Genomic DNA, 27,471 nt, shown 5'->3' on the forward strand with positions numbered 1-27,471 from the left:
CAGCCCAGGGGTCCCTGAATTTATAGACAGGGTGGTGGCTACATCGCTTCTCCTCCTCCCTCCACACAAAGTCCTTGAAAGCTGAGGTGGTTCATTGCTACATCTTCCAGTACTTCAGTATTTGTGCTCTGGTACATCCCCAGCCATGGATCTTCATCCCCATGTACCCTTTGGCATCCCAGCCCTGCCCTCAGCCCACCTCTGTCCTGGTTTAGGGGATACAATGCCACCTCCTCCATCCGGGCAGGATAAGGGGGTTTATGCATATGTTTCTCCTTGTCACAAACATTCCCCATGCCCACATACACAGCTCAGCAGGAAGAAAGTCCCCTCCAAAGGCAGGCAGCTTTGTGATTCAGCCTGGAGAGTTAAAAACTGGCCAGAGGGGAAACAGCTCAGAGCTGCATCCAACATGGTGATTCCAGAGCAGTGTCCCAACAGCCACCCTGTCTCAGTCAGGGGCTTGTACCTCCAAGGGAAAACCAGGGCCCTTTGGGTGGAAGGGCACTTTGCATACATAAATGTCCAAAATTCCACGAGCAGAACATGTGCTGTGCCAGCTTCACTTGGGAGCTCTGAGCCCAGCTCTGGGTTGTCCCATTCCACAGCCCCATGGCACACGAGCACCGGAGCCGATGGCAACCTCAACACTGACCTGTGCTGCCAAATCCATACCAGAATGAAGACAAACAGAGAGACAACTGTGTTTACCATCTTAAAGTGAATTTAGTGCATGTGAAAGGTGCAGGAAATGCAATTCAAATCATACACAATGTAAACTTTTCCTACACGCTGACCAATAGCCTAAACTGAGGTGAGATTCACTCTTACCATCTCATCTTTTTAATCTCTGCCTCTTCTGACAGTATAGACTCTCATCCTCTGGGAAAGGAACTGAAGCAGCACTCATTTTGGCCACATATCCCAGTATAAATTTATGAACTATCAGTCAAAACTGAGTGAGAGGTGATCACTTTGAGTTTCTGAAGAGTCTTCCATCTCCTGACCTATCCCTCCATGCCCTACTACTTTTGAACACAGCACACGTAGCTTTAATTTCCAAATAAACTTTTAGACTGTTCTGCAAGTGGAAAAACTTGTAAAAAGTTAGTGGTTCCCTCTGGTAATTACCTTCATGTTTATAAAACTACTTGCTGAGATTTTAGGGAAAACAATTTGCTTTCTGAATAATTTGAAGTCCAAAAGTAGTGGAAATAAGGGATCTAGTCCAGAAGCAAAAGTATCAACTAATCAAGTTTCTTATGTGAAGAGTTAGTAAAAAATAAATTACTTCATCATCTGAGAATACAAGGTAATTGTCAGTATCTTGAAGAATCATCTTTGCCTGGTACTTTTCACCCTCTCACATCCTCAGCTCACTGCCCTAGCACTCATCACTGGAAAAACAAGGAGAGGCAATGGGAGTGAATCCAACAGGAACACTGGGTTGAGTCACCAACCTGACAGAAATTTATGGAAAAGGCTGTTGGTCATTTTCTGCCCAAGCACTCAGGGATGCAAAGGCCCAGGCACAACAGCCAGCGAGAAGGAGGTTGGGGATAATCAGCTTTAATGTCATTAGAAAGTACCAGTGACAGAGCCATGAGCTGCTTTTCAGAGAAACACGTCAGGAAATTCATAAAAGCAACAAAATTTGTTGCTAAACTTCCCCAGTCCAAGCAGCACCACTGAACAGCTCCAGAAAGAGCTCTACAGCTCTAACAAACTGCCCAAAACCCCACAATATTCACGATCCAAGAGTCTCCAAATGTTGGTCTCCCTAAAGAAACCCCCAAATCTTTCCATGATTTGAGGCTTCTGTTTGCTTTTAAAAAAGGGGCATCTCTTGGTATATATTTTTCCAGTAATTTTCCAACTTCTGACTGGTTGTATTTAATATGGTATGTCTTTAATAATCGATGTGATTGTTAGGGCATTCCATGATGATCCTGACCCCAGGATGGGTAAAGCGTCTCCTTTGGCTTTGGCAACAGGCTCTGAGGTGTGAGTATCCTGCAGTGCAGGGTAGTTACCACTCTTCTATCACACAATGGAAGTGAAAAGCAAACAAAGGACACAAAAAAAAAAAGCATCTGTCTCTGGTTTGTTCACCTTTTGTTGCTGGAGAAAGCTACTGGTCATCATCTTCAACTTCCCAGTACTCCCCATCATCAATGTGCATGGCTTGAAACAATCTGCAAGACAGAAAATTAGTGGTAATAATGCTGAATATGTTTAATACAATCTAAATGCAACAAAACGTACAAAAGCAGTAAGTTTCACTGTTTTTTTCAGTATCACAAACCACTCATGCTGTCAATGTCAATTAAAGTAAAAGACTCTGCACTTCTACAGCTCGTTACACCAGAAGGTTTGATGGTACCTTACACACATCATATCCCAAGAAATCCCTGAAATTATTAATCATCCAAACCATATTAAAGTTACCCAGCAGGCTGCTGTTCCTGGGTGGTCTTTAGGCAGGATATAATCAGCAGCCAAACCTGCCTGCTCCAGACAACTCACAATCTCATTGGACACATGGAATTGGGCAAACAAAACCTATGAGCATCAGTGGGGCACAGGGGGGACAAAAAGGCACTTGGCAGTGCTGGGGTAATGGCTGGACTGGATGGTTTTAGGTCTTTTCCAACCTAAATGGTTCTATGATTCCCTGATTCTAAATTATTCTTTATAAACCACAGGAGCCTAGTCAAGACAAGGGGAGGTTAAGCTACACGAAAATAAAAAAGGACAACAGGAGAAAAAGGAAAACAGAGTAGGAAGTGAAAAAATACTGTTGGGAGAAGAGACAATGCTGAAAAAGGTCCAAGAACAAGAAAAATCCTGTCAGCCACATCTGTTACAGCAGAATGGATGGTGGACTGAGAAATTTATTGGGATTTTGACTTTGGATCCAGGCACTACTATCCCAGTGATAGGCACATATCCCTGTGGAATACACAAAGCCGAGAGGCTGCCATTGTCACATCCCTCTGAGCTGCCTTTCACCTGTCCTGACAGCAGTAGCATCCTCTTTCCCTTGATCCTTCCCCAGCAGTGATGATGTGAGGCAAGTCTGCAGCTGTTTAAAAGCAGCTTTCTGACCCAAAACCTTATGCTGCACCTGGGCATCTCCATGGTAACATTTCCCTGCAGGCTGTGTGTCAGGCAGAGGCAGCACAGAAAGGATGGGGTCATGACCCTGACCAAAAAAAAACAGGAATAGGCCCACAAGTCTCCTCCAGAATTCTGAAACAAAAAAAATCTTAAAAAAAAAAGCACATCCTGAATCACTCCTGATTTTTACTGTTAGTGTTGGGTCCTTGTAAGGGTAAATATTGAGAGAAAAAACTATGTCTTAAACTATAGCTACAAATTTCAAGGTAAGGATCTGGGACTGTTAGAAAAAGTAGAAAATAAGTGTTCCAGCACTAGAGGAAATACCTGTAAGCACAAACCTGTTAAAGCAGGGGGAAGAAGGGTCATTGAAGTGCCGGTAGGGGTTGGCCCTGGACAGAGAGCCCATGCAGAGCCAGCAGAAGTACTGCATGCACCCTGTGCACGTCATTTTGTTACAGCCATCGAGCTTCTGGGGGGAAAAACCAAGAAACAGCAACATCAGAATCTTACTGTGTCAGGCTTCAGTCTCTCTATGACAACAGCCCTCAAAACTACACCAGCCAATTAATACATTCAACCCCGACTCCATCACACACTGATTTTTTTTTCACTGTTCATCAGAACTGGGAGCTGGAATCCCAGTATTGTAAATTGGCTATACTACTAAAAATACTGGAAATTAATATTTTTCTGAAGCTGGTTTTAATTCCTGGCTATAGTGTGAAGCAGCAGTAACCTGAACCACACAGGAAATGAAAGGATTCATACAGATCCATAGTCAACCTGGATCTGTTTAGTACTGGAGCCTGAACACCACCAATTGCTGGATGATCTCAAATCCCTGAGCTCCACAAACATCACCTCACCTCCTTTTCCATGTAACACAGACAGAAATGGAAAGTTCTCCTAGTATTTCCTAGAAATTCCCCTTCTCTGGTGAAGCTGGAGGCTACAATCACACCTCTGTTCCAGCCTAAACACAGAACTGCCTTAATTTCTGTTAATTTCTGTTCCCATGATTTTCCAGCCTTTCCCTCCATTCTCACCTCTATATGAGTCCCGCAGCAAGGACAAGACTTGGAGTTCTTTTCCAGCCATTCCTTACTCTCCATCTCCTCGAGGGCTTTCTGAATCACTCGCTTGCCATAACGTTGTTCCAAAAATCTTTTAGTTGCCTCATCTGCTTCCAAATAGCTGTTTCGTAAATCCATTAATTTCTCTGGGGAACAAAACCAAAGCAAACCAAACAGCTTTTGTAATACATCATATAAAGAAGCCCAGCTAATTGCAGCATAAAGATTTTCAAAGGAAACTAACATAATTCATTAAAAATCAAGAAAAATATTAGAAAACATAAATTCAAGAGTTTTACACTGTTTCATTATAACAGAGACTTGTCAATGGCATCAGGACAAGTCTACAATGTAAAGTAAACTTTTGAAAATGGAATTTTCTCTGAACATACATTTAATGAAACTTGGTCACAGGATTTTGAGGCCAAACAGAGAGAGAAGCTTCCACCTGATTTCAGTATTAATTCTGACTACACAAAGTAGTTGAATCATATGAAAGGGTAAAAAAAAACAACATATAAAATTATTCTTCCCCTGCTATGGCCTCTCAGCATTTGACAATCAGCAGTCTGGGGACCTCCCAAGCTGTGGAGTGTCATCAAAGGAATAATATTTAACTGCCAGCAACAGACCTACTCCAAATAAATGTGTCTGGTCCTTTAGAAAGCTCAGGGGGAGGAGTTTGCTTGCTCAATTTCTGACTATTTCACACAAGATTTAACTGCACCTCGATGCATCTCTGGAACACAGGGTGGAGGTGCCTCACCTGCGGTGACCTTGCACGGAGACACCCCGTGGTAGGTCATCTTGCAGAGGGTGCAGAAGGCGTAGTTGCAGCAGGAGCAGATGCCCATGGTGCAGCCGGGCTCCTGCATCACGGGGGTCTGGCAGCCCGGGCGGGGGCAATACACCACATCGGCCATCAGGTCCAGGCTGGACTGCAGGAGCAGCCGGTCATAGCGGGCAAAGAGCTCCTCTCCAACCAGCTCCTTCACCTAAAGGCCACAGGGAGATGTTAGGAAAAAATTCTTCCCCGTGAGGGTGGTGAGGCCCTGGCACAGGTTGCCCAGAGAAGCTGTGCCTGTCCCATCCTTGGAAATGTTCAAGGCCAGGTTGGATGGGGCTTGGAGCACCTTGGTCTAGTGGGAAGTGTTCCTGCTCATGGTAGGGGGGTGGAACGAGATGAGCTTTAAGGTCCCTTCCAACCCAAACTATCCTGGGATTTTATGATTATCTGCATCTGAAATTCTGAGCCTGCTACCATCAGCAAAACACAGTAAGGCAATGAAAAAATCCCTACAGTTGGAATGAATCCAACTTTATTCTCCAACAGGTCAAGAAAATATTCCTAGAAATGCTATTCTAATAATAATTAGGAAAAGGAAAAGCATGTAGTGTTAAATGGAATGCACATGCAGTGTCAAATGGAATGGGAGGTTGCTGATCAATGCCAGTACTAATAAACTGGGCAAAATAGGTGCCAAGGCATCCAGTTTTAACTCCAATGACTCAGGGTCTGTGTGGCTCAGAGCATGAAGAAAATGTCCCCAGGTATATTCCCTGGAAAATGTCCCCAGGAATCCTCCCTCTGTGCTGGGCACTACTGAAGCACCTCCAGTCCTGGGGTCAGTTCTGGGCCCCTCACAACAAGAAAGACATTGAGGGGCTGGAGTGTGTCCAAGGAAGGGCAACAGAGCTGGGGAAGAGGCTGGAGCACAAGGAGCAGCTGAGGGAGCTGGAGGGGCTCAGCCTGGAGAAAAGGAGGCTCAGGGGGGACCTTCTCACTCTCCCCAAATCCCTGACAGGAGCGTGGAGCCAGGTGGGAGTCGGGCTCTGCCCCCAGGGAACAAGGGACAGGACAAGAGGAAATGGCCACAAGTTGTGCCGGGGGAGGTTCAGGTTGGACACCAGGAGGAGTTTCATCTTGGAAAGGGTTGTCAGGCATTGGAAGGGGTTGCCCAAGGAGGTCGTGGAGTCCCCATCCCTGGAGGTGTTCAGGGAATGACTGGACGTGGCATAAGATGCTCTGGTCCGGTTGACAAGGTGGGGATCGGTCACAGGTTGGACTCTGTGATCTCAGAGGTCTTTTCCAGCCTCAGTGACTCTGAGAATCCCAATGCTCACCATGCAGAGCCACATTCTGTCCCTGTAATTGGGGATGAGTTAGCAGGACTCTCCAGCCCTGTGTGCACACGTGTATTACCTGGCCAGGAGTGGCGACAGAAGAACACTTGGGCTCGGGGCAGTTGAGGCAGTGGACCTGCCCGTCCCTGATCTGAATCTCAAAGTAGTCCTTCAGGCAGGCTTTGCAGTACACGTGGCTGCAGTCGGTGAAGTGCATGCACTCACTGCCCAGCTTCTCACAGAAGCAGATATTGCACAAATACATCTTACTGTTAAAGCACTTCCTCCTCTGGGCCTGGTCAAAGTCCAAGATTTCCCTGATCAGACTTGACAACGACTCCACGTCCTGCACAGCTCTGGCATCCATGATTTCCTCCTCAGCTGTGGCAGAGCCTGCTGCACCCCCACAGTCCTTCCCAGCGTCGAGAGGCCCCAACGGCGTCCGACTCTGTGCTTTCCCTTGAGGGCACATTTTTAACTCATACGGGGATGAAATATTCAGGTAACTCAGTGTTTCTTCCTTCAGAAACTGCATCCAGGCAAATAGGACCACACAGCCTCGATTCTCTTCCCACACATTGTCCAAGTGTTTGCAAAGAGCACTGAGCTGGAAAAGAACAAACAATTCCTGATTTTGTTTAAGTTCTGACAACTCCTTACTGGGTTCCTCTCCTCCCACGGTCCATAGTGCACACTTTGATTACAGATTCACCAGTTTTTAATCTAGCCATAAAATACATATGAAATAGTTCAACTCGATGCAAACTCTTCTTCCTCGGAAGAGTGACCAAGTGAAAACAAGGGGACAAAAGAAGAGCCAATTGAACAGCAATGTCATTATTTTTATCTACTTTCATTAACATTCCCCAGAACACTGTTAATTATTAACTTGCTCAGCTCTGTCAAAATGTTAAAAATCTTCTGCAAACCTGGGCCTGGGAGAGCCATTTCCCACTGAGGGTGAACACAGGTGGTGATGTCGATGGGTAGTCGGGTGGGAGCTCAAAATTCAGCACGAGGGGAGGTAGGAAGCACACGGAGTACTCGAACCCACTGCTCTGGAGGCTTTCTGTGGAACTGCCTGAACCTGAGACAACCGAGGCAGGTTGAGAAATAACAGGAAAATGAAAATTAATGAACCGTCACTGTTTATGACAGCACCCAGTCTCTTTTAATTTGATACATTTCTGGGGTTAAAATTATCTGTTCAACCCTAAATAACTAAACTCAGTGCGGTAAAATATCATGGGGTTGTAGCTCTGTGATTAAAGCAGAACACCACAACTGTGAAATGTCAGATCTTGCTCAAACCAGGAATGTGGAAAGACATATCCTCAAGGCAATAAAAAAATAATAAATGAACTTAATTATTCTGCAGAAATACTATTACTCACCTGTAAAGTTTACTAAAGGGTTAAACTACTCAAATAAAAACCCCAACACTACCACAAGCACAGCAAAGGCTGAGCCATGGTTTGTCCAGTCACTGCTCCTGCAGGACACTCCACAACCAGCAACCGAGCTTGGTAAAACCTCCCTGGGGATAACACAAAACATCTCAACTCACCACTCACAAAAATTTTGAAGTCTTGAGGCAACTCCAGACAAATTCTTGTTTCTCCTCCTTGGGCAGACTCGGCTCTTTTAAACTCATCTTCATCATAGATGCTGGCCAGAGCCAAGAGCTCGTCCTCCTGAGCTTCCTTGTCCTCTGAAGACATTTAACTTTCCTGAGGAGTTACCACCACTCTGCAACATGAACTGAGTTAACACGTCCCATTCCAATGATTAATTTGGGATATCTGTGTTACACTACTATAAGAGTTAGAAACCTATGTAACTGATCTTAATCAATGTGAAATATAATTAAAGGTTTTTTACAGGCTGAAAAAAAATGGTAGCTTTATAAAATAAAAAACTCCCCCACACAAGAGAATATTGAAAAGGCAGAAAGCAAACTGTGTGTTAGTAGCTAAAGACAGATGTAAGGGGGGAAATAATGGAATAGAGAGATAGCACAAGTGACACAGGGACGTTTCATTGATGTTTGAAGGAGAAAACAGACCCCAAAAAACACATGAAAAAGGAATTAGTAAAAGTAGCTCTTGCCCAATGTTCTAAAGCAAACAAGGAAACAGCCCTATTTGTGATTAGTTATTGAAGATGTCAGTAAAAAGGTTCAAATCCTGCACAGGTGCCTTGTAGATGTGCCCCTAGAGTATCTCTCAGTTCTAGATTTGGGAAAATAAAGCCACATTTGATGGATTACCTTCAGACTCACAGCAGCGCGGTGGGAGGGCCGAGGTGCTGGTCCGTGACCATTCCTGTTTGGGGCCGGGGTCGGGCACTTCTCATGTAAGGCACGAACACGTCGGTGGTGTCTGTGGGAGGAACCAGCGGTTCTGGCAGCGGCTCTGGGGCTGCGGGCGGACAAACAACACACGCTCAGGGGTTAAAGGCCCCTCCGCGCTCCCCTCCCCAACACCCACAGCACCGCATCCGAGCGGGGGATGTTTATTCCCAGCTGGATGTTTATTCCCAGCTGGAGGAGCAGTGGCCGCGTTGCGCGTCCCGGGCAGACCCGGGGGCCCCAGCACGAGGCGGGCACGACCCCACGGGGATGGGGGGACGGGAGGACTTCAGGAATAACCCCCAAATTCCAGGCGAAGCCTGGCGCCGGCGGCCCCGCCGCTGTTATGGCGTTTACCGCCGTTCCCCCCGCTCCGCCTGAAGCCGGGAGCCCCGCGGGAGCACCAGGATCACCCGCGGCCCCCGGGGCGGAGGGAGGCCCGGCCCGGCCCCGCTGCCCCGGCCCGGCCCCGCCCCACCCGGTCCCTCACCCAGGGCAGCCGCGGCCGTGCGGGCCCGGGGACGGCGAGGGGGGCCCGGCTCAGCCCCTGGCGGAGCGGCGGCGGGGAGGGAAGGGGAGGGAAGGGACGGGAAAAGACGGGAAGCGCTGCCGGGCGGAGGAGGCGCCGGCCCGGCCCGGCCCAGCCCAGCCCCGCAGCTCCCCCGGCGGCCGGGAGGGCCGGGCCGGCCCAGCCCGGAGGTGCTCAGGGAACGGCCGCCCCCTCCCCGCCCCAGACAGGCACCGAACGGGTACCGAGTCCCCCGATCCATCAGCGATACTTCTTTACATTCATACATTCAAGTTCAACATGAAGAAGAACTACTTCCCGTGGAGGGTGACAGAGCACTGGAACAGCTACCCAGGAGGGGGGCGTTGAGTCTCCTTCTCGGGAGACATTCCAAACCCACCTGGATTCGTTCCTGTGGCTCCTCTTCCAGGTGACCCTGCCTGGGCAGGGGGGGTTGGACTCCAGAAGTCCCTCCCAACCCCAGCCATTCCGTGGTTCTGTGATTACAATGGGCTTGAACCGACACCCCTCACACCCCGCCCAATCCCCGGGGGCATAGAAGCCTTAAAGCCCCGGTGCAGCCCCGCAGAGCTCCCTGCACACTCCAGTAAGGAGGGACACAGCCCTTTCATCCACCCCGACACCATCCTCTCTCTATATTGGAATCAACAGCTGGAGAAGGTGATCCAGTAGAATCCAGTGCATTTATTTCTTGCAATAACTGAATGAGTGTTTTTTCAGCTTTGGATTTTAACACATACAAATTAATGTTTGCAAGTTTAATAACAATCGGTACTAGAAGCAAATCATTGTATAAAGCTCATAGAAAAAAAAAAAGCCAAATCCATCAGTTCTTGGTTTTCCTGGAAAAAAAAAACCCCAAACCAAAAAACCAAGCATTCCAAATGAAGGCCTCGTGGAAGCAAGCATACCCCTGCCAGAAAAAATTAGGAACAAGTCAGAATCAACTATGAGCGTAGGCAGCTGAAATACAAGAATTCACTCTTTCTACAAGCAGCTAATTTAACTAGAGACAAAGAGTTTACAGGGCCTAATTAGCTGGGGAGTTTGCCAGAAACCCAATTCCATGTCCAGGAGCACATACAGAGTCTGATGCAAAGTCTGGGCTAAGGAATAAAGGTGCTGATGAACCACCCACTGCTCTGCAAACCTCCTGTAACCATCAACTGTTCCAGTGCAAATCAGAGTGAGTCCAGAGCAGGCATGAACACTAAAACACAGGCAATGGAAGACTCCACTTCAGGCTCTCCCTTTCCCTCCCTGCAAGTCCCAGCTCCTGCAATCCCCAGGGAAAGGAAAGAGCAATGTGAACATCAGACTCCAGGTGTTGCTGTCGCTGTCCTTCAAAGGAAGGTTGACTCACCCTGGACATCAAAAATGGAGAAGCAGGTTATGGCTGTTCCTAGGGCTAGTTAAACTACCAAAACTTCTAAATACAATCAATAACGGCAAACACTGCTGAGCTGAGCGAGTCCTTTGCTACCTCTGTTCTGACCTGCTGCCCTGCCCAAACCTCTCCAGGAGTTACCAAGAGCGCTGCGGGATTCGCTTGCTTCAGTTTGGATTCAGAACATACAAAGTTGACAACTTAAAGCTTTATTGTAGTTTGCAATAATATAAACAAGTGCTGAAATTCAGTCAATGTCCATTTCTGGAAGCTTCTTCTCGGTGGCTGTGGGGGCGGTGCCCTGCTCGGGGGCCTGGGCCCCACTCCTGGCATCTCCCTGCCCGTCCACTGGTCCGTTGGGTTCTGTCGGCTTCTGCTCCTCCTTCGGCAGCTCCACCTTGGGTTTGGGTTTGTTGACTATGGGATTACAAATACTTGCCAATTCCTACAAAACACAGAAATAAAACATTGTTAGAAATGTCTTCACCTTCCCACAGTTGTACTTTAACTTTTGACAGCACCAGTGGGATATTCAAATTGAGGTTTGATGTTCCCCAATACATTTGAGATTTCTTACCTCAGTGTTTTCTGAGCACAAAAACCTAGACCAGTAAGCAGAAAAATTCATGGAAATACAGCGATTTATGTAGAAAAACTTACTTTAGTTTTAGCCTGGATGTCTTTCGCTTTTATAACTGGGTCCAAAGTAAGACTTCTCTTGTTCTGCAGATTGAGGTTATTGTTCATCCACTCCATGGCTTCATTCGCATTCTTCTCCACCTTTGCCATGTCGGCTTCATCGAGGTGCTCGTACTGTTCATCCTGAAACAGCCAAAGCAGGAGCAGCTCTGTGAATGTTTGAGCACAAACTGCACCCTTATTTCTTCAGACTTTTAGCTTCAAAATATTAAAGACCATTGAGCCAGGAGGCTGGTTAGCAGAGGAACTGAGCTGATCACCCACAGCTCTGTAACCAGAGACCTGAAGTTCTACTGCTGCTGGCATTCTCCCTCCAAGAGGAAATCAACACCTAATTAAAAAAAAAGAGACTCAGGCTTGCAAGCCAACATCCACTTATGAAAAAACTATTAAACACTCATAAGCTCGCCAGGAAGTTGCACCAGCTTTTTGTCTGAAGCAGCTTACCTAAAATTCAGGCAAGATCTGTACCATTTCCCTACATTTTCCAGAAATTAAGTGTGGAAATACCTTTGCTTTGAATGCATGAACAGCTTTCATGTACTGTTGGATTTGCTTCCCCAGCTCCTCAAATGCTTTTGGTCTTTCCTCTGATTCTTGGAATCTTGCCTGAATAGGCTGACCCAGAGTCTGAAACAAAGCACAAAAGGTATCAAAATCCATGGAGCATTACTATGGGATCCTGCAAGGTTTGACAGGATACACCAATGTTTCTAAACTCCTTGGAACTCTTGACTCTTCTCTACACTTACAGGGAAGACTGAGCCTCCCTCAACCCTGTGTTGTTACAGGTCTGTTGAGAGCTGCTCCTTGCATAATTAAAAAGCAAACCAAGCAGTTTGTCACCAGTGCTCACCTCCAAACCAGTAGATCCCAGACAGCTCCTCACTGCAACAAAGTTCTCCAGCTTCAGTAAATTCCCATGGGAATGTAAGAACCACTTACCTTCAGTTCTGTCAATTTATCAATGTATATTTGTTTGGGCTGGTCTTCACCATCTTCATAAAGCCAATTTTCTGTATCTTCCAGCTTCAGTGTGAAGCTATTCCGATCCTGAAGCAACCCATACAAAATAGATGGTGAGATAATTTATTAGATGACAGATGGCACTAAACAATACTTGGAACCTTTCTGGAAGAGTTATATTTTTAGAACCCAAAGAACTCTGTCTGAAACTCTTTATCCTAAAGAAACAAAATATTCTTCTGTATGGCTCTGTGGTGGAGACCAGGCTCAAGGAAGAACCATCTGGGACACCGATGGTTTAGATCAATACTGTCACATAGAAGGCTTTTTTTTTCCCATTCCCATTTTCATCATCACATATGAGCAAGTCTGAGAACAGAGTGAAACTTATCTTTAGCTAAGATGCCATAAATGTCACCTGACACGTCCCAGTTTAGACTCTGATGTGGGTATTGGGCTCTGCAGACACCTGGCTGGCAAGGCTCCACTGTAATCAATGGAGGTCCAGTCAGGAGTCCAGAGTGATTCATCCTGCTGGAATTATATCAATTACACACCCAGCTCCTTCAGTACAACAGGGAAAGCTGATTAACAATGCCAAGAGGTTTTTAGGCAACCAGTCCAGATACAAATGCCCACATTTAGTCAGACTAATCCCACCTATTATGTTCCTGGGTAGGGCTGCTCTGTCTTAATTTTTTTAAACTATCCTAAATACTGACAAAGAGCCAAAATAGAACAGGTTGTCCTAAAATGATTGTGCAAGGGCTCCTAGTCTGGAAACACACCCTGATACCATCTTAATTGCTGCAACTGTTTTGGAAGAGAACCAGCGGTTTGTGTCTGAGCCCCATTTAGCAGATTATCTTCAGAGCCAGAAAGGTTACAAGTTATTTCTTCAAATTTAAAAGTCTGAATAGATAAGTAAGCACAGTGTGTGATACAGGTCAAAAGTTATTAACTACAACTGCTCATTGTAACACAACATATCAAAGGACAATCCAGCAGCAGTACTCACATCTTCACCAACGAATTTTTCATAAACACTGCAGAGTTTGTCTCTCATTTCATACACATACTCTTCCACTGCATTCTTGGCATCATTCCTCTCCTTCTCCAGCTTGTCCTGCATTATCATCTTACCCTGTGAACAAGTTGTCAAATTAGTTGGCTAAAAAGCTAATTATTTTATATTTATTGTCAGGACATCTTGTGAGAAAAGGCTTAAGTTTGAAAAATATTTTGCAATATTGTAATTTACAGAACTGTTCTAACATGAATAAAAATCAATTTGAGTTTTGGTGTGATATCCAAAACAGTACTGAACAATCTTGCTCCAGCTGAGAAACCTTCACCTGATGGGCCATCTGCACCTTGTATCTGCAGGTGATTTTGGAGGTTTCCTGCAGAACAGCTCTTCAGTGAGAGTTACACCATTCTGCCTCCATGGGGCAGTGTTGTTCACATCAGAATTTTAACTACATGTTTTATTCCTTTTCCTTTTCTTGATCAGCCTTAACCTTGTTTAATGAACACCAACATTTCCGGAGACCAACCAGTAACATTTTTAGCTTGGTCAAGTAAGAGTTTACCTCATTCTCAATGAATAAGTTGAGCATATCCTTCCCTATCTGCCACACCAACTGGTTCTCAATGGGAAGGTCCACTGTGGTCGTCTTCACTTTGGCCTTCTTGGCTTGAGGTGGTTGATCCACCTTCTTGTCTTTTGAGTCAGCCTGACAAGTCTGCAATGAAAAAAATATATTCACAGTAAAAACAACATCATCAGTCAGTTCAAGGCGACCAGTCAAGACTTATATTCAAAAAACTATGACTTAGTGCACCTCAGCATCAGAACTAAACACTCCCTGTCATTCTGACACCTCAGCTGCTGAAGTCTGAGATAATTAATGCAACCACTGACCTTTTCTGGGCACACTGTCTACATTCATGGGTCATGGTGCCCATAGTATAACACTTTTCTAAATTATTGAAAACTAGATGATTAGTTCTTCTATGAACAGGAGAGTTCCCTCATTTTATCAGTACCAGGTCACCTGACAGATCTGCAGTTATCAGTGCCATTTATGTCCTTTCTAAAGCTCTAATCACAATAGACTACCAGTGCACTGAAATAAAAGTTCAGCTTCCAGAACTATGACAAAGGCAGCAGATATGCTCACACTCTGCATATTCTCAGGAATCTCATGAAAATAAAGTCTCAAATGCTCACGTTACCTCCATTTCTTCAGACTCTGCCTTATTTTCAGGTTGGGTCTGCTGTTGTTCTTCAGCTTTTTGTTGCTCCTCATCTACTTGCATCTTCTGAAATTCAGAGAGATCCAACTTCAGACATTAAACAAATGCACATCACTGTTTCAGTTCCTAGGGTGATCACTTCACTTACACCTCTAATGCTCTTTTGGGCAAAAGAAACAGATTGAAAACTGAAGTAGAATCTTAAGGCATAAATTATAAGCTCCCAGTCTTTGCTTAGGCAAGCAACATCTCCATGATTAACAATTTCATCCACGCCTCACAGTCCTGATTTAAAGAGATTTGTCACTGGTGTAACATGCTACAATTAGTACTTAATCTCATACTTTAGTTGCTGGACATGTCTACTAAATCATTACACAAGTCTCAGACCCTTCCCAGAACTTGGTCAGTTGTGTTTCACCAGGATTTTAAGAAGCTAAGAGCAATAAAGTCTGTTACCTCTTCCTCCTTTGCGTGCTGATCTGTCTCCATAGGCTCTTCGTTCTCATCAGATTTATGAACCTCCACTAAAGATGCACTCGAAACGCTGAAGATGCCATGGATATTTACTCTGACTTTCACTTTCACTTTGGAACTGGATCCATCTGTTTGAGGAGTGACCTTCTGAACCAAGAAGTGAGCTAAACAATCCCAGAGAGAAAAAAGCCAAACAGATTTGATAAACATAAGTGCTGAAGGCAAAGTAAAACCTGCCTGTTGCTGACGCAGCTCACTGCGATGCGCTCAGGGGATATCAAATGCTACTCAAGTCAGACAATCCAGTTTTTACTCAGCAATGCTGGGACACAAAGCTTTTAGGAATTCTCTAAAGTGTGCTGTAAAAGCTGGTGTTACTTGTAACACAGCAAAAGACTGCACAACTCTGTGCTCCCCTCTCAGGTTTGCTCCAATATTAGGATGCTCTTCTTGTCCATAAACTTCACGTTACTCCAGATCCATTTGGAAACCTGTCCCTACAGAATTTGTAGTAGGATGCACTTCCAGATTATATAATTAAACAGAAAAGTCCTGAAACATGGACAAGATTATGAATAAAGCTGAAAGCCACAGAATGGTCCTAACCTATAGCACTATCTGGGTAAGGCAGGTCCTTGGGGGAACTGTAGTACGCCTCCAGAGTAAAGGGCTCCTTTCTGTAGAACGTGAGGACCTTGGAAAACGGAGCAGGATGGTTCTTGGGAAAGACCTCACAATCACTGCAAGAGAAAACAGAGCATCTTTTCAATATGTGGGACAGTGCAGCTGGTAAGTCAACAACACATTTCTAGATACTCATATCTTAAGGAAAAGCTTCCTTATGAAGGAACTAAAGACTGTCCTGACCTTCCAGGTCAAGTAAGACCAACAGCCACATAGGAAGTGCCAAACTGCCACTTGACCTTGATTTTGTTTTCTACTGTCATTAACATCATAAGTATCAAAATTTGAAGTGTTAAATGGTCACTGTCCTAAGGGTATTTACTCCTACTGTGTTATTTAATCTAGTCATTACCATTCAGTTTTAAGCTGTAAATGCAAGAAGATTGAACTATTCTTACCTTAACCCTTCCTCTGCTGGGGAATTCCATCGCAAAGAAATAGGATACGGTATCAAATCTGTGATAGAAAACTCTCTCACTTTGAAAGCCGGGGATAGAATAGCACACTGCAAGAGCACAAGAGCCACATTACAAACACTCAGACTTCAGGTGAACAGTAATTTAATTCAGCAAGGAGCTATTTATGCTGCTTAATATGTAGATTTACTCTGTTAAGGGAGACTAATACTGATGGACTTAGGACCTGCATAACAAGCACTGGAAGCACTAAGAACCTTTCCTTCTCAGGCAGCTGTTACAATCTGCTCACTCTGAAAATGGAAATACACAAGTTTTACTTTAGAGTCATTGTGTTTGGTTTGCTATCATCGGGCTACTGAATTTTCAGTGTCAACATCAGAAATCAGAAATTAAATTTAATACAGTCACTTTTCTAGAGTGACATAGGACGAGGACTTCTGCATACTAGAACACAAAGTTCTCTTCTTAAGCAGATTCCAACAGCTAGTTCATATTCCTGATGGAACAGAACTGTGAGCACATATTAGAGATGTCAGCAAAATTCAGGTACATTCAAGAGATGGAGCATTTACTACTGCTTAAGCCATTCAACAGTGACCAAGTCCAGCTTAGGACACAGATTTCCATTAGCAAGAACCTGAACTTTGATTCCCACCCATGTCATTAAGCAACTGCCATATCTCAAGTTTATCAGTAGTGCTGTAAAAAACTAATTTGCCCTCTAACCCAGGCCCCTGAAAAGGACTCTGGAAGAGGGAACCCTGGATGAGCTTTATCAGACTTCTGGTTCCCAGACATAGCAGAAGAAAAAGACATTTCAACAAGCATTACTGATCCACTGATTTGGCTCAGACAAACAGCACAGAGGAATCACTTTACGTTGCTGTTCTCATTCTCCCCGCTGCCCTCCTAAAGCTTATTTGCATCTCTTCTACATCACACATGAAGTATATTTCATGTTACTTGTAGACTCTGGCTCAAATATTTACGGATTTCAATAAAAATACAACTAAAACAAAGCACTTTTTACCTGTAGTGCACAACCTCGTGCCACAGCCTCATCTGCATTCAAAGTCGTACTGACTTCTTTGCCAAAAAATTTACTGATCTTCTCTTTTACAGCAGGGATTCTTGTGGTACCACCAACTATCTCTACGGCATAAATATCCTCCTTCTTTAACTCTAGAAAGGAGTCAGACAATGGTTTTAATAGATTAAATGTTTCTGTTCACATGAACAAACTACAAGTTTTATTAGACCAACCATTACTTTAAGTATGTTCTCTAAGTTTCTAAGCAGTAAGAATATCAGATCTTAGCTTGCGTGAAAGTTTTTTAAAACTTTTAACTACTAAGCAAGAAACTGTTGTTTGTGCTAAATCCATCTGTCCCACACCCAAAGGAAGTCTGTGCTCTGGCTGTCTCTGTTCTGCATGCAGAACACAAGGCACACACACTTACTGGCCTGCTCCAGGACACTGCGAAGGGGCGGCTCGACTCTTGCAAGGAGTCCTTCACACATCTCTAAAAATTTGCTTCTGTTGGAAGAAGCCATAAAACAAAGCTGTAACACACCATAAGCAATGCTGCAAACATGACAGGATGTAAAATTGAAGGAATGCCACTTGAACTGTGTACTGCAGATTTTTCTCTCCCCCAACCCTAGTTTTATACTTTAGTATATTCTCCCACACCAAGTTGGTTCCAATAATCCAGGCACCTTTGCAACATTTGCAGCTCTCCCTCCTAACTCAAGGCCACTGAGCAGTCTCTAAACACTTCCACTTTGAGCAGCATTCCTGCACATCCTGTTCGTTGATTTCCCACCTCTCTTCAGTTCGAAGAGCTACTTAGTACCAAGTTTCTTTCTTGACTGAAGGGCACTCTAAAGCTTGGCCTTGTAAAGGTTCAAACGTTACCTGTTCATCATTCCAGAGACATCTATGTCGTTCATGAAGCACTCGATGTTCATGGGCAGATCAGAGGCATTGGCACTCATCAGTTTTTTCAGCTTCTCACACTCCTGGTACAGCCTCAGCAGCGCCCGGATCTTGGACTTTATGTCTAGTTTATATTTCTTTCCAAATTCTTCGCAAAAGTATTCAACTAACACCTGATCAAACTTCCTGCCTCCAAGTGTTGTATCAAACGCTGTAGCAAGAACCTTAAAGAAATAGAACCCTTCAGTAATAGTATAATGAGCCATTACTCAGTGAAACCAATTAGCAGCTAACATCAAAGCATTGCTTTGTTTCAAATATAGTTCAACTCTAAACCAAAGCAAGGATCACAACATTGCTATCTCAAATGCTAAACAGCAGCCCTGGCCCCCTGGGCCTCCCTCTACTCTTGGAATGAGGTGACAATTGCTTCTAAAAGAAATTTAGGAACACAGCGCAAGGCTTAACAACACAATCTGTTCGGTAACTATTGCTGTGAGCAGACCATCCGTTTCCAAATTCTGCTTAGCCACTGTCAGTTTGAATCATATCCCAGTTTAATATTTGATGCCTCATAAGGGTGGAACATGCTTACACCAAGCTAAAAATAAAACAAGAGGAAAATAAATGATATTAACTCTTGCAAACAGGTGCTTGTTTTTGACGGAAGAGTTATTTGCAAAAAACACCTGTAGCCCATCCACCTGACCTGATTCTGATCTGGGAACATACTTGGAACTTATATTTTAAGGAACAGAAATCAGTGAAGTATCACATTACCCTCAATACACCCTCAGACTGGGTTTGGTCTCTACACTGTCTGATTGCCCTGCTGCCCAGCTCTCCAATCTAGACCCAAAAGCATCCCTTTCATATGTTTAAAAAACAAATCTGAGAGAAACACAAAGTAGGTTATGTTTTCTCACTAAACAGAACTACTACAAAACTAATGTTCTCAGAACATTTCTCTACATTTCACTACCACATGCTTTAAAATTTGCATCTGTTTCTCTAGCCAATCAAGAGGATGTTACTGGAACTGCAAAGTTTAGAAAAGCCATTAGGAAATGTCAGTATTCACTGGAAAACACCAATCCTTTGGCAATGTACACTCAGGAGTACACTGTCACTTCCTTAGCTTCCATGGGCAGCCTAAAGTAATTAAGAATGTTTTTACTCTTCTACATGAGGTTAAAAAATGTCTCTCACACCTTATTCTAAGAATTCCTGCTTTAATGCTCGATCTTATGACTGAAATAGAGTATTTTTTTGAAAGCAGCATGCAGTTAGATATGGTAATTTCTGAATAAACCATTTAATCCAGTTTTTTTATTCTTTGCCAAAGTCTGCTGATTAAGGCATGTTTGCTTCCTCCCTACACTGCTCAAAAGCTTTCTAGTTCCCTGCCCTACTTTTGCTCCAGACAAAGTGCATTTTTAAGAACATGAATTGAGCTGTCTGGACACTCTTCTGTGAAGCCAGGCAGGCTTGCCTGCCACAGACCCCGGATGTGCTGATGACTGTGCTACAGGTAATTAAAATGCATGTGTAACAGATTGTTTACTTTCAGTTTGCCTTTGTTGAATGCACAAACAGAAACTTGATATGCAGAATGCCCCATATCCACAAAAACAACGTTCCGTGGCTTCTCTTCCAAGGCAGGCAGGTCTTGCTTATAGATCCCATATGCAAGGGCAACTACAGAAACAAAAGTATAGTTAGGACATTCAGTTTTGTAATTGCTCAAGAAGTAAGTGGTACAAGGAGATACTAATGCTGTTTACTGATGTTTACTAATGCTGTAATTCTCAAGCTACAGACATTGATCTTATTAAACAAAATTCCCAGTGCTAAAGAAACATGGAAGAACATTAAACAGAATCAGCCCTTCCTTCAGCTGCATTAAAACAGATATTCAAGAAATATCTTTAAGCCTCTGTAAAACAATGAAAAAAACAGACCAGAGGTTAAGAAAATTTATGATCAACTCATCTATTTTAAGCTTATAAAATGAACCGTAATTCCAGAGAGCAAGGATCACAGGTAGAGAAAAAGCCCTTTTATCTAATAAAACTACAACACTGAGTGAGGGAAACAAAAGAATTACCTGCAGTTGTTTCATTTATTAGTCTCAGACAGTTGAGACCAGCAATCTGTGTAGCATCCATCACAGACCTCCTTTCTGCATCTGTGTAGAAACCAGGAACCTGCAAGGTGATCAGAGTGTCATTACTAACATTTACCAGGGCCAACTTCAGTAAACAGTTACAAGTGTGGACACTGAGCTGGTAGAGCAGAGCTGAAGCATCGTTCAAATTCAGTGTTCATTTCACTTGCAATAGAGAAAAAAGAAAAAGAACTATTACATGAAGACAAAGTTACTTTTTATGAATCTTCTTCCATTCTATCTCACAAGCTGCTCGCTTTTGGAGCAAAGAACCAGAAACAGGTAACAAATATTATTTATGCTGCTAACTAGCAGCATAAATAAGACCATTAATGAAGTAAGTCTAGTTTTCAAGAAGAAGAGATGTAAGATTCAGTTAAAATAGAAAAGGCAGATACCCAGATATTCAAGTTTAATGGGCAATTTAATCACATTTGATTTAATGCTGCAATCATTTCAGTTTATGATAGTAAATAAGTCTTACATATTTTGTTGTATCACATACTTACAGAAACAACACAGTCAACCACAGGCTTCTTAAGCGCATTCTCAGCAGTCTCCTTTAATTTGGTAAGAAGCATTCCTGTCACCTGCTCAATAGTAAAGTTTCTTTCTTCTTCCATATACATGGCCTTCAAATAAAAATTGTGCACACACATTACACTGCAGTAAAACCCATGCACCATCCCCATTATTAGCCTTTCATTCCCTATTAAGACTTTTCATTCAAAAGAGAACAGAAACTACATTGAGCAGATTTAAAATAAAGAGATAAAAGGAAACTTTATCACTTTCTTCCTCTGGCTCTTTCTCAAACATGCCAGACTTACCTTGATGCCAGTTGAGCCTGTTGGCAGCTGGACAAGTTCATAGGCAAGGCTTGCTTTTTCAGCTTGAACAAAGGGATCTGAGAATGCACGACCATGAAATCTTTTAAAACTTTGTACTGTATTCTTTGCATTTGAAATAACCTAGAGGAAAAGAAATCTTTAATACAACGTGGCAGAGGAACATCTGAATTTCAAACAGAAGACAAGAGTTTTGTTGTCATGCTTCTCTCGCCAGAATATTTTTGTCATTTGTATCTTAATAGTGTCAGGGCAGGTGCTGGGAGGCAACTTCCCTCTGGTTGCTCAGGGAACCTACAGGAATTTGAGATGTAAAATAAATGTATGCTAAAAACTGAGCCAAGAGTCTATGAAATATTGATTACAGTAGTGCTCAATTTTCACAGTGTATGTGTAGTTCACTCTGTAGAACTGTTAGCAAAGCCTCTTTCCCATTTACCTGTTTCCTACCCCTACCTTTCTAGTGCGCTGCAGTCAGTTATTTCCCAAACATAACAAGCACATGGGTGTAAACTCCAGCTCAGGTTCATCACGTGCACACGACAATCAACACAGATACTCTCACAAAACAGCTCAAGGACCTTGGCATGAAGCTTTAAAAGTCAGGAGAGCCCCAAGATGGTACCATCAACTTGATTTAACTGACAAAAGGTAGATTGTCTTTTATGAACACCAGAGATAAGCACAAATGGAGAACTGAAAAATCATCACAGCTTGTTTCATGTAGAGCAAATAAACCGAATTCTTTCACTGACATCAGAGCAAAGCACGTACTGAAAACCACAGTAACTGAGAGAGCAGACAAGCACCGTTCCATACAGCATTTACCTGGGATTCGGTTCCAGTCAGGTGTCTATTTCCTAAGTAACCTGGGCTGGATGTTCTCTAGGTTTAGTTTCTGCAGGACATACCTCATCTCTACTGTGCTCTGTGCCAATGGATTTCGTTAAGCTAAGCAGACACTCAATTCCAGAAAAAACAGCTGTGTTTGGTTCTAGTACAGTTGTGCTGTTCTTGAATAACATGGCTGTGTCCAGTGATTTTTGTATTCTAGATAATGAATCTTCATGTATCTCTAGGCTTTTAGCTAAGAAAACCCAATTGTTTAACTAGTCACTTCCTGTAGGAGACTTAAAAAAAATATATCATTTTTAAAGGGGTTTCACAGCAACGTAAAATATGGTACAGCAGGACCTAAATATCACAAGCAAATCCGATCAGCTTAACTTCTTCTCAGCCCTTAAATCATGTTTACCTACCTACAGCAACAGAAACTCAAGCTATGGGCAAGAACACCCAAGAGGTGTAATTTAGGTTGTAATTCAACCACAAAGAGTCAAGAAAGCTGTATTTATTTACACTCAAGTATGTTCCTTTTCTGCCAAAATCATGCACTTAAGGGAATTCTACAGAATGCAGTCACATAATTAAAAGCCAGCGTAATGCACAGGAACTGGAAGAAGCTAAGGCAGGGTGAAACATTACTGCTTAGCTTTAGAATTTACATTTGCAACTTAAAAAAAATTAATTAGTATTTATCAGAATTTCTTAAGAGGCGCAGATTTATTTTGTACATTTCATTATGTGCCAGGATCAACCCTGAGATTTCTATCCCAGATGACAAAGCAGCAGTACATGCTGAACAGCTGAAGGAAGGTCAGCTGTTCATTAGCATGGAGACACCAGGACACCGGCTCAGAGACATCTGTTATCTGCAGTGATAAAACCCACACTCTGCTGAGCTGATTCTTGGCCACTGACGCTGCTTTTACCCAAACCATACGCTCACCTGGCTTTTAGCTGCAGCACCAATCGAGCGATTCTTGGGGCCAAAGGATATACAGGATCTACAAGGAGAAGAAAGAGTTCAGTCAGTGATTGGTACAGCTGCACTGCACATCTTTTCGGTAAAAAGTGTTAATACTGTTTAGAATATCACTGGTCCAATTAGAAAGTTGGTCCCTCACTGCAATACACGCATGGAGTATTCTGTGGATTCTGGAAAAATCAGGCACTCTAATTCCAGTCACAAGAGCAATGCTCCTCACTGCAGAACAGCACTAAACCCAAATTATTCATGCTCATTCAAGTTTTCCATCTAAGTACTGACTGGGCAGACAGCCTTTATCTCAGTAATTACCTGTGTATCTGAGCCACCCAAAGATAAGTTGGTTGCTAATAACACAGGAAACATTCAACTGTTCAGAAGACAAACAGGAGGAAAATCAGATATTAAGGAAATCATCCCTACATGTCTGTTCCAGATGCTAACTAAGCTTTCCAGTTTTAAGGCAAACCCTTCAAGGGCAGGAAGGAAAAACCTGCAGAGAACGACTGGTGTTTGAGAGTTTGATCTGTACCCGCTGAAATAATGTGGATTACAGAAAGGAAAATCATGCTTTATTCCCAGTGCTTTGTGGCAGCTGCAGTTCTGAATAAAGAAATCTTCCTTTTTGGAGAAATTCCTAGGCCGATTTACATATTTAACAAACTGTAGGAGCCCTAACAAAGTGAAATCCAGCCCTCTAATCCAAGTTCCTCATACCACTGAGGTAAACTTAGTGAGGGGAAACCTGCCATTAAGCAAGCAGATCTTTCCTATTCACACAACATCCTAACAGTGTAATTAAGCTGCTCTCCATGCAGCAGGTCAAGAATCTGCTTTACAGCAGAGTGATGCCATAGGGCTGCCACAAGAAACACATTCCAGCTCAGCCTGAGGTTTGGAATTGGGTGTTCTAAGCAGAAACTGTCAAAACCAGAACTGAAGGCTGGGGTGATATAATTGCATTGGATTTATATCTTCTTCCAATTTATTAATAACATAATAAATGAAGCAAGGCCTACCCTAAAGCATATATTGCAACAGAATTAACACTTCTGAATAAATCTGTTGTTTGAAACAACTATTCAAGTCAATAAAAAGTGGGAAGTTCATGCTCTGCAGACCCACAACAAGGGAACAGGAGCTGAAAACCTAAGGAGCCCTGGAGCAGGAAGCTGATTATTAATTTACTCTGGTCTCCTGAAAGGAATTAAGACATGAACATAAAGTATTGCCTTTCTCTTGGACAAAAAAAAAGCTCCACACAGCTACTTCCCTGCTAAATTCACAAACCAAAGGCGTTTCACCAACACAAATCCATCACTTTAGATGAGCCTTGGGGAGCCGTGCAGGGACCCAGCACAGAGGTGAGTGAAACTGGGAGGGAGGGAAGAATTTACAGACAGTCTTATTCCTCAAATCAGTTCACAGGAACGAGAGTTAACTCATTAAATACAAATTACACTATTACACAACTTCTGGAAGCTGAATAACTAACCACTGCATTACAAGTAGAAACAATCACAGTGAAGATCGTCAGAGGTCTAACGAAACAACTTTAGAAAGCTAAAAATCTCTGCTTAAACAGACCTGCAGGCACTACCTCACCCTCCCACCCACTGTCACTTCCCGAGAAGATCCCCTGTCCCCTGACAGCTCATTTCCTCTGCACTGACAATCAGCACCAGCTCCATAAGGGTCAGTCACAATGATTTCATTTAATCCAAGTCCCTTCATCCTTATGGAAATAATTAAACTATCTTATTTTCTCCTCTCTGTTTTCACTAGCTTTCTCTCTGCCGCTTCTCCATACTCAAAGACAAACACGTTTTGCTCAGCTTTGGGATGTACAAGTTGAAATTTTGCAGGATTCTGGAAGAATCCAAGTACCAGGAGCTGAGAGCGGATTCCGTGAGTGTCATCTGTGCCACTGAACTCAGTACAATGCACTCAGTGAGGTTTATTTTAATAATACAGATTATTACAGTAACACATATCTGCTAAGCCTTCCCAAAATTTGGATGTCACCACAGAAAACACAGTGTTTAACCCTGACCATGAGCCAATTCCTGGGGAAACCTGTCACAACACCTTGCATGATTTTCCCTACTCTAAAAACTGCTCAGCATTGACTTTTTGAATCAGGTTTCTGTTTCCACAGCACTTAAAATATCATTCAGAATTTCTTTTAATAGAAAGGTCTGCTTGCAGGATGGTTCTCTGTCTTCCTCAGAACATTACCTGGAGATTAAGTCCTGACAAAAATCCTCTCATTTTCATTATGCTCATTTCTTCCAGTTTCACTTCAGCCTCCCATAACTGCATTATTTCCCAAGAGACACATTATGTCAGATATTTTATTTCGCTTATCTCCTTCAATGAGGGAGATTTGTGCTCGTATCTCAAATATATATATATTTATCAGCAGAACTCCCTGAGAGCCAAATACCTGGAGCTATTAGAGGACAGCTTTGACATTCTCTACATTAAAGTTTTCCCAGCACATCCAACTTTAAGCTTCCACATTACTGAGAACACTTAAGAGATTTCCAGATACTCGAGCACACCTGCTGAATTCAAAATTTCCTTCTCCATTTATTCATTGCTTAGAGACAAGAGCAAGCAAACAGAGTGAGGTATTGTCTAATGAGAAGCAAGGTCACACTCTGCCTCTGGGCTTTTTGAAGTGATGTGAGGGATCTAAAAAAAACCCCAAACATCCAAGATGATGCTGTTGTCTCACCAAGACAGCAATTTACTTCAGTGCTTAAACAAAGCCATACTACAACACAGGGGAAGCTGCAGGAACACTCCTAAGACAGCTTTCCTGTTTCCCTCCAGGTTTGAGGCACTGGAAGCTGTTTTCCCACCTTTATTTTGCAATTCATTTGTAGAAGAGTTCCATTCCACTTCACTCCTTCTTAGGAAGTTTTATTAAACAGAGGCAATGCACACTCTTCTTGAGAAATCTGTGGGGAGGGCTCATTACATGAGCAGGGTTTGAAAATAGTGATCACATTGAATCGTGAAATCCAAGAATGGTTTGGGTTGGAAGGGACCTGAAAGCTCATTCAGTTCCAACCCCCTGCCATGGGCAGGGACACCTTCCACTATCCAAGGTTGCTCCAAGCCCCGTCCAACCTGGCCCTGAACTTTCCTAGGGATGGGGCAGCCACAGCTTCTCCGGGCAACCTGTGCCAGGGCCTCACCACCCTCATGGGGGAGAATTTCTTCGTTTATCTAACCTAAATTTCCCTTCTGTCAGTTTGAACCCATTAGTCCTTATCCTGCCACCAGAGTTCCCGATGCAGAGTACCCCCCTCGGCTTCCCTGCAGGTCCCTTCAGACACTGGAAGGGGCTCTGAGGTCTCCACACAACCCTCTCTTCTCCAGGCTGAACAACCCCAACTCTCTCAGCCTTTCCTCTAGTGGAAGGTGTTTCTGCCCATGGCAGGGAGTGGAACTGCATGAGCTTTAAGGTCCATTCCAATCCCATAATCTTCTACGATTCTGTGATTCTACAAAAGGCAGGGAGCAGAGCGGGTTCCCTGCGTCCGCCGCGCTTTACCGCTTGTCTCCAAGCACTTTATCCCTCCGCTCCTCACGGCCCCGCCGCTTCCCTCCCTCCCCGGCCCCGCCACGCCGGGCCCCGCGGGCGCCTTCCCGCCGCCTCAGCGCGGCTCCCCGGCTTCACTCACGGCGTGCTGCGGTCGCTGTACTCGTTGGCGACGGTCTCGATGCCGCCGGCGCGGGCCACGGCCACATAGCAGCTCTGGAAGCCCAGGTCGATGCCCACCACGGACATGGCGGCGGCGCTGAGGGGGGAGCGCGGGGCCGGCAATTCTCGAAAGATCCCGTCGGGCCGCGGCCGCGCCGGCGCTGAGGGAGGCGCAGATCTCGCGAGACCGCGGGAAGCGCGCCGGGGGCTGAGAGGGCGGGAGGGGCTCTGAGGGGGCGGGGCGGGAATGTCTGAGGGGGCTGAGGGAGGCACGCCTTTTTTCTTTGCAGGAAGTTGTTTTCTCGCAAAATATTCCAGGAATGGGAGAAAAAAGGCGATTAAGTCACAACTTGGCAGCACTGCAAAGGTTGCTGAGTTATTTCCCTCTGGGTTAGAGGTTGTTGGTGCTACAGAAAAGCCGTTTAATGAAACTTTTTTGCCCATATAATGTAACGACCTGAGGGGCGAGGGATGGGAATGAATGGAAACAGCTCGCCATGAGATTTTATAATAGTTAAATTACAATTTGTAGAAACAGTTTTTGCAGGAAAGCACTTAAACTCCTCCTGAGCAATTATGTTTTGTGGTTCAGATAAGTGTTCAAGGCCAGGTTGGATGGGCTTGGAGCAACCTGGTTTAGTGGAAGGTGTCTGTGCCCATCGCAGGGGATTGGAATGAGATGAGCTTTCAGGTCCTTCCAACCCAAACCATTCTGGGATTCCGTGTTCTGATTTTTCCTGAATTACAGAAGAAAATCCAAGGCTGGGTTTATAGTTTTATACTTGAGAATGTGGTTAAAAGACATTGTGGTTCCACCTATGTGGTTCCAGCTATGCTCCCAATAAAGTTTAGCGCATGATTGCTTTATATCCAGTAGCGTTTAC

General features: G+C 43.9%; 2 protein-coding genes across 6 annotated transcripts; both read right to left on the reverse strand.

The window, feature by feature from the left end:
* Positions 1 to 706: 706 nt before the first annotated feature.
* On the reverse strand, positions 707 to 9,252 carry RNF14 (ring finger protein 14). 5 transcript variants are annotated; one of them, XM_027682838.1, is made up of 9 exons: positions 9,161 to 9,252; positions 8,590 to 8,740; positions 7,888 to 8,050; positions 7,250 to 7,407; positions 6,400 to 6,927; positions 4,963 to 5,191; positions 4,170 to 4,342; positions 3,462 to 3,592; positions 707 to 2,195 (listed from the first exon to the last, which is right to left on the reverse strand). In XM_027682838.1, the coding sequence occupies exons 3-9, from the start codon at positions 8,039 to 8,041 to the stop codon at positions 2,132 to 2,134; spliced, it is 1,437 nt and encodes a 478-aa protein (XP_027538639.1). In that variant the 5' UTR covers positions 8,042 to 8,050; positions 8,590 to 8,740; positions 9,161 to 9,252; the 3' UTR covers positions 707 to 2,131. The 5 variants fall into 5 exon arrangements, with proteins under 5 accessions (XP_027538639.1, XP_027538640.1, XP_027538638.1 ...); XM_027682839.1 differs by having other exon boundaries at positions 8,590 to 8,732; positions 9,161 to 9,237; XM_027682837.1 differs by lacking the exon at positions 9,161 to 9,252 and having other exon boundaries at positions 8,590 to 9,021.
* A 611-nt stretch (positions 9,253 to 9,863) lies between these two features.
* HSPA4 (heat shock protein family A (Hsp70) member 4) lies at positions 9,864 to 26,725 on the reverse strand. The gene is made up of 19 exons (XM_027682836.1): positions 26,568 to 26,725; positions 22,834 to 22,891; positions 21,027 to 21,167; positions 20,706 to 20,828; positions 20,137 to 20,236; positions 19,594 to 19,727; positions 18,009 to 18,253; positions 17,551 to 17,627; positions 17,121 to 17,272; positions 16,070 to 16,176; positions 15,594 to 15,727; positions 14,970 to 15,151; positions 14,490 to 14,576; positions 13,844 to 13,996; positions 13,270 to 13,395; positions 12,231 to 12,338; positions 11,796 to 11,915; positions 11,247 to 11,408; positions 9,864 to 11,031 (listed from the first exon to the last, which is right to left on the reverse strand). Exons 1-19 carry the CDS (start codon positions 26,672 to 26,674, stop codon positions 10,834 to 10,836), a joined length of 2,514 nt encoding a protein of 837 aa, XP_027538637.1. The 5' UTR covers positions 26,675 to 26,725; the 3' UTR covers positions 9,864 to 10,833.
* Between the last annotated feature and the right edge of the window lie 746 nt (positions 26,726 to 27,471).

The sequence above is a fragment of the Neopelma chrysocephalum genome, unplaced genomic scaffold, assembly GCF_003984885.1.
Source record: "Neopelma chrysocephalum unplaced genomic scaffold, ASM398488v2 Primary Assembly neopelma1_63, whole genome shotgun sequence".
Classification (NCBI taxonomy): Eukaryota; Metazoa; Chordata; class Aves; order Passeriformes; family Pipridae; genus Neopelma; species Neopelma chrysocephalum.